This window comes from Diabrotica undecimpunctata, chromosome 8 (genome assembly GCF_040954645.1).
Source record: "Diabrotica undecimpunctata isolate CICGRU chromosome 8, icDiaUnde3, whole genome shotgun sequence".
Taxonomy (NCBI): domain Eukaryota; kingdom Metazoa; phylum Arthropoda; class Insecta; order Coleoptera; family Chrysomelidae; genus Diabrotica; species Diabrotica undecimpunctata.
Genome location: NC_092810.1, coordinates 124,171,222 through 124,184,518, shown reverse-complemented (window position 1 = coordinate 124,184,518; position 13,297 = coordinate 124,171,222). Strand labels below are relative to the sequence as shown.

Genomic DNA, 13,297 nt, shown 5'->3' with positions numbered 1-13,297 from the left:
GATAAAGTGCTACTAATACTCGATAATCACTAGTCCCATATTGCAGTTTCCGTAATTAATTTGGCGAAGGAAAATAATATTGTGCTATTAACGTTGCCGCCACACACCTCGCACAGAACTTAACCTTTTGACAGGACTGTTTTTGGACCATACAAAACCTATTATTACCCATTCTGGACGTCCTATAAGCTTGTATGACGTAGCTGAACTCGTAAGCAAGGCATTTGCAAAAGCATTTATCCCTGCAAACATTTTCAAAGGATTTGAAAAAACAGGGATATGGCCTGTTAATGAACATATATTTGGCGACTACGAATATCTGTCGTCCTATGTAATAGATCGCCCAAATCCAAAATCATAAGAGAATCCTAATACGCCATCTTACTCATCAAGCCTTCAACTATCCGCAAATCCATCAACATCAAACTTGACACCGGCACTTCCACTGCAGTCTAATGACAACAAGGCAAATAAAGCTGACTTCAAAAGCCCGTTTGTAGTGCGCCCATTCCCTAAAGCCGTAGCTGGAAAAACTTCTCAAAAGGGACGAAAGCGTGGTAAAACAAGAATTTTGACAGACAGCCCGGAGAAAGAGAAACTATTGCAAAGTAAGGTGAAAAAAACCAAAGTCAGTCAAAATGAAGGTTCTCTGCGATAGTTCAGATGAATCTGATGAGGAGATGAAAAATATAACAAAGGATTCAAGTGACGAGGATTTAGAAACTTTTCTGGCAAACAAAAATGAAAATTATTCATTAGAGCAACAGGAAAGTGAAGAAATACTAAGCTCTTCTAAGTTAGAAGAAGGTGATTTTCTTCTCGTAAAATTGGCCAGTAAAAAGAATATTGCACACTATGTTGCCAAGATAGTTGAGGTTTTAGATGACGAATACATGGTCAAATATTTAAAAACAGTTATTGGAAACAATAAATTGGTTCTTCCTCATCTATTCAGATGAGGAAGTCTCTTGTGTCTCCGAAGGCGACATAATAAAAAAAACTGCCTTCACCAGATTTGGTTGGAACATCACAACGCCAACAAAATATGATGTCCTTTAATGTTAAATTTGATACATACAATGTAAAGTAATCATGTTTGTCATCTTATAATTCATGTAATAAATAAGATTTCGTTCGTTTGTGTTGTTTCTTCTTAATCGAAGGTAATTTGTCCTCTGACCACAGGTACAACGTAATGTGGACATAGGTACAACACAGTGTCGTACCTTTTGTCAAAAAAATTTCATTTCAATTTTTTTTAAAAGGTAACTGAAATGAATCCATAGACCTACACTTTGTCATTTATAGATAAAGGTTGTATCTACTTCTATATGCTTCAATGGTCGCTATAAAGCAATTTTTAAACATTTTGAGCCAAACGACATGAAATTTGCCCAACGGTACAACTCTCCCCTAGTGGTCTTACCACTCAATAAACAATTAAAATCCATATATTAACCATCACCTTAAAAAGAAGAATAACTACATTATATTAAGGAAAAACAAATAACCATACCCATCACCATTAATCAGAAAAAAATAAGAACTGCCTATTACCAAAAGAACGAAAATATTTCTGTGAGGCCATAAACTAATTTTGGTACTTACTGGTTCATGGCTTTCGAGAAAATAGAAACAAGATTATAGATCCCTGGTTAATTTCCTCCACTGTCCTCCAGCTTCTTCTTCTTCATCACACCAGAGATCAGACAGTGTACTGGTCTCCATTCTTTCTCTCCTCTCATCATTATGTTTACCGTATTTCTTTCATCCAGCCTGAAACCCGTTCGCCACTCGAAGTCTCCCCTCCCATTTGCCCATCTCTGGCAATGAAAAATATAGGCGGGAGCGTCCGGGACCCCACAAACAGTACAGTCTGCCGAGACAGATTTGCCTATCCTATTTGAGAAGGTGTCAAAACTACCATGTCCGGTCAGAAACTGCGTCAGGAAGTAATCTAGTTTCCTGAATTAACATTCTCATCATGGCCTCAGATCGGGAATAAGCTCCTTCGTCCACCTTACCCTTCCGCTTTCATTCACCCATTCTCTCTGTCACTCCTCTATCGTTCTCTCTCTATCTTTTTGTAATCTATATTTGAAGCCGTCCTGTAGGCGCTAGATACTCTGAGGAGTATTCGCCTTTGCGAAGTCTCCATCACCTTGGCGTATTTGGCAGTGTTAAGTACTCTACACTACACGGGGACAGCGTAGGTCACCATCGACTGGAAAACTCCATTTAACACCCCTCTTTTGGTGCTACCTGGGCCCCCAATGTTCGACATCAGCTATACCAATGCCTCCAGTTCGCCTTCTCCACCATCTTTTGTATGTATACTCTGAACCTCAGTCCTTCCGATAGCCAGACTCCGAGATAATTAACCGATTTAATCGGTGCAACGTCCATCCCTTCTACTATAAAGCGAAGAGAGGACTTGTCCCGGCTCCCTTTGAGAACTACCACCTCAGTTTTCTAGGGTGCTAGCTGTGAACCATTCTCTCTGATCCACCTACTAATACGACGCCGGGCTGTGTTGCCGCATTAGGCTGTTCATTTTCTGACTCGCTTTCGCAACCAGTGCGAGATCATCGGCATCAGCTACCACAGTGCATTTCCTTGGTATCCCGTCGTACAGGACATTCCACAGGGTGGGACCTGGTACCGAACCCTGCGGAACACCCTGCGACAACCTGATCCTAGTATATTTTCCCCGTATGGACGTGCCAGTAAATTATCTGTCAACCACGTTGATCAGATATCCACTAACGCCAAATTCTCTTAGCCTTGACATGATTTTTTCCCATGATGCCGTGTTAAAGGCATTCTTGGCGTCAAGCAGGATGAGAGCCACCCATCTTTTTGTATCCTGCGTTACTAAAGAGGTCACATCTGTGACCGTATCTATGGTGGACTTTTTGGCCTTAAAACCCTATTGGTGGTCACTAAGCGCATGCTTTTCTTCCAGCTCTCACTCAAGGCGGGCCTTTACAAGCTGTTCGTATAATTTAGCTACCGAACTAAGAAGGTACATTGGCCGAAAGCGCAACTCGTCCTCGTCCCCTCTACCTTCCAGGATAAGGACAACCGTAGCGTCTTTCAACTGTGTTGGAAACTGCTGTTGTTCAAGCAGTTTGTTTAGTAATCTCACGAAAACCTGCCGGTATCTTAGTGCGGCGAGTCTTACTGTCTCCGGCATGATTATATCTATGCCTGGTGCCTATCGGATCTTCATCCGTCCAACGTACCTTAGGCCTCTCAAACAAACTGACTCAAAAAGTGCATATTTTACCGTTTCAAAGTCTCATCAATAAATAATAACTACAGATTTGCTGTTGCACGGACTGGGGAATTGTTTTTGACATCGTCCTTTATAACACAGAGTAGGTTTAAAAAACTCACTGAATATTGCGCTTTTTTTACCCAAATCCCGAGCTGTTATTGCAATTATTATGTTATTGCAATTATATTGAACGATTTCTTCATACTAAGAACTGATCCTATAGTTCTTCTATCTATCAAATAATCTCTAACAAACAATATCTTCTTGGTTTTTGTTCCTGTCTTCTTAACTATTTGATCCACAGTTTCCATATCTAGGTGTGATGGAGATAACTCTTACTTATATACCAGAAAACATTACCGATATTATACTTTATTCTGAAATCTCTGGATATCTGTATTACTAGCTTTAGCACAGTACCAGAGGTGAATAACATACGACTCCACTGATATTAGTATTTGTTTATAAACAGTAGTTTTTTTTAATGAATAATTTGGACTTTCTCATAATTAGCCAATACTTTTTTTTTTCCACTATTAAGTTGTGTTTTGTCCAAACTCTGAAATGTGATATGTACATTAATAGTGACCTAAACGCTCCATTGTGGTACCACCTGTATTACCTATTACAATTAGGTATATTTCTTTTTACTTTAATATAAAGTATTTTTCCCAAATGTCTAGGTAAGAACGTTTTTAATTTATATCTTATATCTTCTTCATGCCAAACTATATCAAAAACCTGGGCTATCCCTATGATGATAGTAGAATAGACTTTCTTATTTTTAGATTTTTCTATTATATCGATTCTTACATATTTGTCTATTGTATAAATCTTATTTTTTAACTAAAATTGATAATTTGGTATCAGTTTCTTTATTTCTATTGTCGTTTATATACTTTAAATAATGCCTCTTTGCTCGCGTACGAGCATAGGGACATATATTGTGATTATATATGCATTGTGAACTATTCTTTGACGCCGATTATCCCTATTTTCTGTCGTTTGAATGCATTCATACACAGATATACCTGCCATTTGTGATATTTTATCAACATAGTGTGTAGGTCATCTTCTTTGGTTCTTTTTTCCTTCAACTTTTCTTACAAGCTACTAGTACTATGAGTCAAGAATACAAATTGTGGTATTTAGTGAAAAGTATCACTAGGAATGGAGTATAATCGCTGACAGAGAAATAAAGCAGAATGTAGCAGAAGTTATTAGAGCAAGTGATAGAATAAAAAATTTATTCTGAAGGCAGCGTTTATTAAATTTGTTAACATCAATACTGCTTTCTGCGCTCATTTTTTTAATGTTTCTCTTAATATGAGTTAATACCCTTTTTATCTCTGTTTTTGCTTATCTATGTGATGTTATAATCATTTTTTTTTTGGCTTGGATCAGTCTTTTTTGTCTGCTAATTTATGTTCTTATATATTTCTGTTCATTGCTTTAGACTCAAAGACGATTTATCCGGATGGACGGAAAATGGATAATTGGTCTTTTAAAAATAAATAAAATATGAATTATAAAAATATTAAATGATCTTGTTTTGAATTAATTATTTGTGTGTATTAAAAGTTGCATTCAAAAATTCTTGTGTTTATGTTAAAAATTTAATTTTAATATAAAATTATTTTTAGAGATGGCACAAATTTAGAAGAGAAATGCAAAATTTTTCCATGTGGTTTATTCCATGGGAGTTAAAAATAAAAGAGATAGAATCCCATTTTGGATCTGTTGTTGCTTCATATTTTACGTTTCTACGATGGTTATTTTGGGTAAACGTTGTTGTTTCCATTGTTTTAATTTCTTTCGTAACAATTCCAGAGGTAAGAAGTCAATTTACTTAAAGTTTGCGAGTTTTTTTAGTTAGCTACTATCGATTATAAACATCATTGAGACAGATACTTTTTTATAATAATTGTAAGATTTTAATTCTTTAATAATTTTTTGATGTGAAATATTTAATGCGGCGGGTTAGATCATCTGCTACTTTGTAATGCTAAACGTGTACACTTGTAACTCTTCGTCGTCGTGTAAAACACGTCGTTTGTGTTTTATTTAATTGAAAGATATAATAGTAACAGTAAGATATGAGTAAATTTACCAACGAAACTGCTGACAATTTTTAGGAAATGTTGATATTAAATCGCTATGAATTTTTAACATAAAGAATATACTATTGTTTTTCTTTGTATAAAACTGAATAATCTGTTTCATAAATATTTTCTATACAAAATAATTTTTTTATATCTGCCAATGAGAATAATAATTAAAAAACACATTAACTTGTGTCTTAAGTTTTTTTTTTGTATTAGAACATTGTAGTAAGAAATAAACGAGTACTATTTCGGAGTTAACTGTGAACCAACCAATTCAAAGTAATAAGTTGTAGAAGAAAGATAATTCATTTAGGCAAGTGAAAAATGTCTTATTAAAATATAAGTAGATAGGTATGCACTTCAGGGCACTTTTTTCCCCAGATTCTGGGGAAAAACCGCTCGCGCCTTATGGAGAATATGGTATTTCCCCAGACCCCTGACCCAGATTTCCCCAGATTTCACGTGACCTAACCTAACCTATCCTTACTTAACCATCACGTGACCACGGGGTGAAGGCGGCGTCAATTCTTCTTCTTTTACGTGACGTCAATTCTTCTTCTTTTACGCAACGTGAAGATAGCGTCAATTCTTCTTGGGACTTACGTGAAGGCGGCGTCAATTCTTCTTCTTTTACGTGACGTCAATTCTTCTTCTTTTACGCAACGTGAAGATAGCGTCTATTCTGTAACATTTTATATATATTACAGTAACTTCTGACGAGTCGGTTCAAGTCGAAGATAATATATTTGATATACAAATTTTCAAGATACCTAGGAGTAGCGGACGACATAAAATTATAAATTTGGCAAAGAGGACCGTCGCACCAAGAAAAGCATTACCCAGAATAAAAATAATGATACTTTATGCGGTGCTCGAGCAATTATTACGGCTCTTACATACGTCACAACAGAGATTTTGGGCCACAAATTGATCAAAAGCGATGCTCATAGCATACGTAAGGGACGAAAATTGCAGACTGATTTGGCCGAAAAACTTTGCAATCTGTTGGGCGGTTGCTATAACGATGGCTTTACGTTGGATGTTTTTAAGAAGGCAGAGGAGTTATTGGATGTGCAGATAAAGATTATTTGTGATGAAAATTTTAATACTATATTATACGAGGGTTCCGAAAAAACAACCAAGATTTATTTGTATAAAAACGGGAATCATTTTGATGTTATAAACAATTTAAAGGGTCTATACGGTACCAACTTTTACTGCGAGAAATGCGACACCCCTTATCAGGGCAAAAATAAGCACAAATGCAAGAAAGCACCACTGTGTCCTGTATGCAGGCAACCTGAACACACCGTTCATAAGAAAGTTTAGTGCAAGGACTGTAACCGTTATTGTTACAACAATGAATGTTTGAGAAACCATACAGAAGCTTGCAAAGAAGTATTTACATGTGAAAAATGTAATAAACTATGCAAGAGAGATAAGGAGCATGTATGCGGTTACTCCATGTGCAGAAACTGTAATACCTTTGTAGAAATAGCTACGCATCAATGTTACATGATGAAAAAACCAGCCAAAGGAGGATTTTGTACTCTATCATGTACTTGCAATAACAGATCAAGTGTGATAAATTCAGGCTGTAAAGAAAATCACAAACAGTCACAAATTTGCAAAGACCCGTGTATATGTAACAATCTCTCTGAAGAAAAAATAATGAAATGCTCTTACAACGAAAGATATATATTCTTTGATTACGAGGCAATGCAGGATACAGGCATTCATGTACCGAATCTTGTAATTGCGCAGGATTTCGAAGGAAATAAATTTGTTTTTAAAGACAATGAAGAGTTCTGTAGATGGTTAATTTCCGAGAAACATAGAAATTATACTGCGATAGCACACAATAGTAAGGGCTACGACAGCTATTTTATTTTAAAATATTGCGTGGGAAACACGATAAAGCCGTACACTATCTACAACGGGTCAAAACTTATGTTACTAGAAGTACCACCTATTAAACTGAAAATAATAGACAGCTCTAATTTTGTAGCCGGCCCCTTGTCCGGTTTTCCTAACACTTTTGGTCTGCACGAATTAAAGAAAGGGTATTTTCCTCACTTTTTCAAAACTCTTGAAAATACTCACTACGAAGGCTGCTTACCAAATATTGCGTATTATGGACCCAACACAATGAAACCAAAACAAAGATCTGATTTTAAGAAATGGTACGACGTGCATAAAAATGACCACTTTGTGTTCCAGAAAGAGCTCCATACTCATTGCGATTCAGATGTTGATATTTTACGACGTGGGTGTTTGAAATTTCGCAAGGAATTTTTAGAAATAGCAAACATAGACCCATTTCAATATCTGACTATTGCCAGTGTGTGTATGGCCATATATAGATCTAAATATCTTCGAACAAACACCATTGGCATTGTAAAGCAGGAGATAAAGGAGACATATAGCCGGGCATCAATAAAATGGCTCAATCTATTTTCTAACGTCCAACATGCTCTTAATGGCGGAGAAGTGACAATTTGCGGTGGTAAAGTTGATGGTTTCTCGAAAGAGTCGAATACTGTGTACCAGTACCACGGTTGCTTCTGGCATGGCCACCCAGAATGCTTTAAGAACGACACAGTTAACCACGTCAACAATGCGACAATGAGTGACTTATACGAGAGAACAATAAGACGATCAAAACAAATAAAAGAAGCAGGGTACAACTTGGTAGAAATCTGGGAATGCGATTGGGTCAAATCAAAAGAATGTAAAAACGCAGCAGATCCTCAACTTATTGAACCCTTAAAGCCTCGTGAAGCATTCTTTGGCGGTAGAACAAACGCCATAAAACTAAATGTGACTAGGAAAAAGCTCAGATACATAGATATTGTATCACTGTATCCAACCGTACAATATTACAATCAATATCCAGTTGGCCACCCTACAAAAATACATGCACCTGAAGTATACGATCCTAATTGGTTTGGCCTAGTACATTGTCAAATACTACCACCTACTGATTTATACCATCCTGTATTACCTGTTAAAACTGACAAACTAATGTTTCCTTTATGCTATCGTTGTATATTGAATTATAAGGAAAAGTGTGATCACACTGACTCAGAAAGAATGCTGATGGGTACATGGACAACTCTAGAAATGAATAAGGCCTTAGAAAAAAGGTACAAAATAATAAAAATTCACGAGGTGTGGCATTTTGAGCAAACATCGACAGATTTGTTCAAGGGTTATGTCAAAGATTTTATGAAGATCAAATTAGAAACTAGTCCACATACGTATGCCACAAATGAAGAGTACGCTCGGGCTGTAAAAGAGCAGATGGACATAGAGCTCGATTTATCTAAAATAGCCCCAAATCCTGGTAAACGAGCAGTCGCTAAAATATGCCTAAATAGTCTATGGGGTAAATTTGGCCAAAGAATGAATAAGAAACAGACAGAGTACGCTGTGGACATTAAAAGATGGTACGAAGTTTTGATGAACGATAAAATAAATTTAACAAACGTCACATTTATTAATGATAATATAGCACAAGTCTCTTATGATTATAAAGACGTGTTTGTGGAAGACCCAACATCTACGAATATTTTTGTGGCATTATTTACGACCAGTAACGCTCGTCTAAGACTGTACGAGATGATTGATAGGCTAGGAGAGGCTGTAGCTTATTTCGACACAGACTCCATTGTTTACATTGATGATGGCCTAAACACTTTCGAAACAGGTGAAATGTTGGGCGATTGGAGTGATGAGTTGCCTGGAGATGACTACATAGTTGAATGGCTCAGTACAGGTCCTAAAAGTTATTTTTACAAAACAGCCAAGGGCAAAGAGGTGACTAAAATCAAAGGTTTCACTTTAAACTACGAAAACAGCCTAGTACCCAATGCCTCAGCCATGAATGATATCATACACGATCCAACCAAAGAAATTAAGCTCACGTATGACCAGATCGGCAGGGATACAGAGACCAAAGATATTGTTACGAGAAAAAGGGTGTCAAAGACTTTCAAGATGGCCTACAAGAAACGAAAAATAATACAAAGTGATGACTCATTAATTGACACAGCACCTCTTGGCTTTCAAAAATTATAATAATATTACGCATTAGACATTGTACATCATTCTGTATTAGACGCTGTTACAGGAAAGATGTGTTTTGTCTCGCTCGTATTTTCGATAAATTTTGATTTTGTAAAAATTAACAATGTCTGATCAATGGTCAATAAATATTATAAATCAGCGAGAAATAAAAAAATTCAACGCTTATCTATGCACTTTTCAAGTTAATTGTGACAAATTTAAAATAGGTGAAGGTTTAGAAAAAGACAAAGACCATCTAAAAAACCATTTAGAGACCGCTCTTGAGAATATAAAAAAGCAAGCTGGCTACACAACAGGTGACAAAATCAGAATTGTTGCCTTAAATGATGACTTTAGACACCCGATATTGACAGAAACATCGTTTAAGAAGAATATTACAGCAGATGTATTTAGACCTACCACACCAACGCTTCACCCCCGTTGTGGTTATCAGGCCATGCCTACAATGCTAACCAAACAGCTTTCCTTTTTTTATAAAACGTTTTAGCACTACCAAAAATTTAGCACTATTATTCGTATATGTCTATATAGTCAAAAAAAAATGCTTTAAATAAACATAAAATAGTATTGATAAAATAAAAATAAAACAAAATACGAGGGTGAAGTGGAAAAATTTCAGTAAAAAATATATTTTAAAATTTTACGAGGTTACACAAAAAATAGTGGTAATAAGACACCTCTGTACCCTACGAGCGTGACTATGAAGGGCTTCTTAGGGTAATGTAATATACATAAATAATAAATAACACCAAAACACGGTAATAAACTTAGCTATGAATTTAAAAACTTAGAGAACACCGAAAATAAAACACTGGTCAAATTAACATAATTTATTAATAATATACATGTATATCATACATATCGTATTTCATCTTTACAAAGATAACCTATTCTACTTGGAGTGTAGCTTTTCTGTGGATCGTTGTTTATCGATATCCGGTTACCAATATTATTTTGCTGGCTGTTATTATCTAAAACTCCCTTTTTGCCATCTGTTTTCATATGATTCTTCTTCTTAGTCATTTTAAACAGTGGTCTAATAATGTCACGAAATTTTTCGGGCGAAGCTTGGTGTCTTAGTTTTCCCAACGTATCTCTGTGTACATCAGTTATTTGCAGTATTTGTTTGCACATTTGATGATCTAGAGGCGTAAAGTTCTTAGGATACTTGTAAAATAATAAATTCTGAAGACCTTCTGTTGCAGGAAACTTTTCTTCGTCTACTAATATATTATCCTCTTCAAATATTAAAATTGTCTCTCCCAGCTTCCATTTTCTATCGCCAACATACTCGGGGCCAAACACATAGTCATATTCTTCAACCATAGTCACGTGTTACTCAACAGGCTGTCAAACACTAAATGATTTGAAAAATTGACGCGTATCTATATAAAGTGCTGATCACCATCGATAAAGTGAACTAACGCTTTTTAATGAAAGCGAAAACGTCTCTGACGCGAGCTGACGCATACCTGACGCATAGCTGACACCTAGCAGACACGAGCTGACATCTATTGACCTAGAACGTGACATTCGACGCAGAACGTGACATTTGACGTAGAACGTGACATTCGACCAGACACATACCTATATTATCGCACTTTAAATTCCAAAAAATGTTGCCGTCATTTGAAACAGTACGCCATTTGAAACAGTAAGTTTATAAACGCACTGAGTACCAAACAAATCAGATTTTTTTTTTAAAGATAATGCATTAAACAGGTACAAATACATAATATTACGTTTCATTTATTGTTTTTATGCTAGATTTTATTTGTTCATATTTACATAATTGTCGTTGTTTTGACTTTTTTTCTAAGAAAGTTTTGTCTTTACGCAGTTATTTCTTAAATCTTATGGCGCTCGGAGTTTGCCCATGTTCTTAAACTTTTTATATAGTACGCTCTAAAGCATATTCTGAGACCGTTATTTTTTGCTAAACAATATAGAATGTGTTATAAATGAAAAACTTTGTATTTTATTATTATAATTATTAATACTAATTACAATTTGGTTTTTTATGTGTCCATAAATTTTACAATTTTTTTCACTTTATACAATATTAATAATTTTTGTTATATTTTCTTTCTTGATATTTGGGTTTGGAACCATTATCTCCTATACATCATCATCATCATCATTGATACTGCAGAAAGTTACCATACCAGAGGAAGATCATTGTTTTTTCGGATTAGGTATTTTCAAGATTTGAACAACAAATTTTGTATTTCTCAGGTGGACAGCAGCGTTAGATGTCGATATATTGTTAATTTGTTCTAATAACTTTGACATATGACTTTATACAATATTAATAATTTTTGATATATTTCTTTCTTAATACTTGGGTTTGGAACCATTTCTGTCTTAATGCAGGACGAAGTTCCGTACATCATCATCATCATCAGAGGAAGATCAGTGGTTTTTCGGATTAGGTATTTTCAAGATTTGAACATCAAATTTTGTATTTCTCAGGTAGACAGCAGCGTTAGATGTCGATATATTGCTAATTTGTTCTAATAACTTTGACATATTGGCACTTGAACTTGTTTCTGTCTATATCGGGTGTCTAAAGTCATCATTTAAGGCAACAATTCTGATTTTGTCACCTGTTGTGTAGCCAGCTTGCTTTTTTATATTCTCAAGAGCGGTCTCTAAATGGTTTTTTAGATGGTCTTTGTCTTTTTCTAAACCTTCACCTATTTTAAAGTTGTCACAATTAACTTGAAAAGTGCATAGATAAGCGTTGAATTTTTTTATTTCTCGCTGATTTATAATATTTATTGACCATTGATCAGACATTGTTAATTTTTACAAAATCAAAATTTATCGAAAATACGAGCGAGACAAAACACATCTTTCCTGTAACAGCGTCTAATACAGAATGATGTACAATGTCTAATGCGTAATATTATTATAATTTTTGAAAGCCAAGAGGTGCTGTGTCAATTAATGAGTCATCACTTTGTATTATTTTTCGTTTCTTGTAGGCCATCTTGAAAGTCTTTGACACCCTTTTTCTCGTAACAATATCTTTGGTCTCTGTATCCCTGCCGATCTGGTCATACGTGAGCTTAATTTCTTTGGTTGGATCGTGTATGATGTCATTCATGGCTGAGGCATTGAGTACTAGGCTGTTTTCGTAGTTTAAAGTGAAACCTTTGATTTTAGTCACCTCTTTGCCCTTGGCTGTTTTGTAAAAATAACTTTTAGGACCTGTACTGAGCCATTCAACTATGTAGTCATCTCCAGGCAACTCATCACTCCAATCGCCCAACATTTCACCTGTTTCGAAAGTGTTTAGGCCATCATCAATGTAAACAATGGAGTCTGTGTCGAAATAAGCTACAGTCTCTCCTAGCCTATCAATCATCTCGTACAGTCTTAGACGAGCGTTACTGGTCGTAAATAATGCCACAAAAATATTCGTAGATGTTGGGTCTTCCACAAACACGTCTTTATTACCGTAAGAGACTTGTGCTATATTATCATTAATAAATGTGACGTTTGTTAAATTTATTTTATCGTTCATCAAAACTTCGTACCATCTTTTAATGTCCACAACGTACTCCGTTTCATATTCATTCTTTGGCCAAATTTACCCCATAGACTATTTAGGCCTATTCTAGCGACTACTCGTTTACCAGGATTTGGGGCTATTTTAGATAAATCGAGCTCTATGTCCATCTGCTCTTTTACAGCCCGAGCGTACTCTTCATTTGTGGCATACGTATGTGGACTAGTTTCTAATTTGATCTTCATAAAATCTTTGACATAACCCTTGAACAAATCTGTCGATGTTTGCTCAAAATGCCACACCTCGTGA

General features: G+C 35.6%; 1 protein-coding gene across 2 annotated transcripts in view; it reads left to right on the top strand.

The window, feature by feature from the left end:
• The window catches only part of Tmc (Transmembrane channel-like), a 126,487-nt gene that overhangs the window by 53,496 nt on the left and 59,694 nt on the right, over positions 1-13,297 (top strand). For both annotated transcript variants that reach the window (XM_072540901.1, XM_072540902.1), the window contains exon 5: positions 4,924-5,112. In XM_072540901.1, coding sequence (XP_072397002.1) covers positions 4,924-5,112 — 189 coding nt within the window. The remainder of the gene's footprint in view (positions 1-4,923; positions 5,113-13,297) is intronic.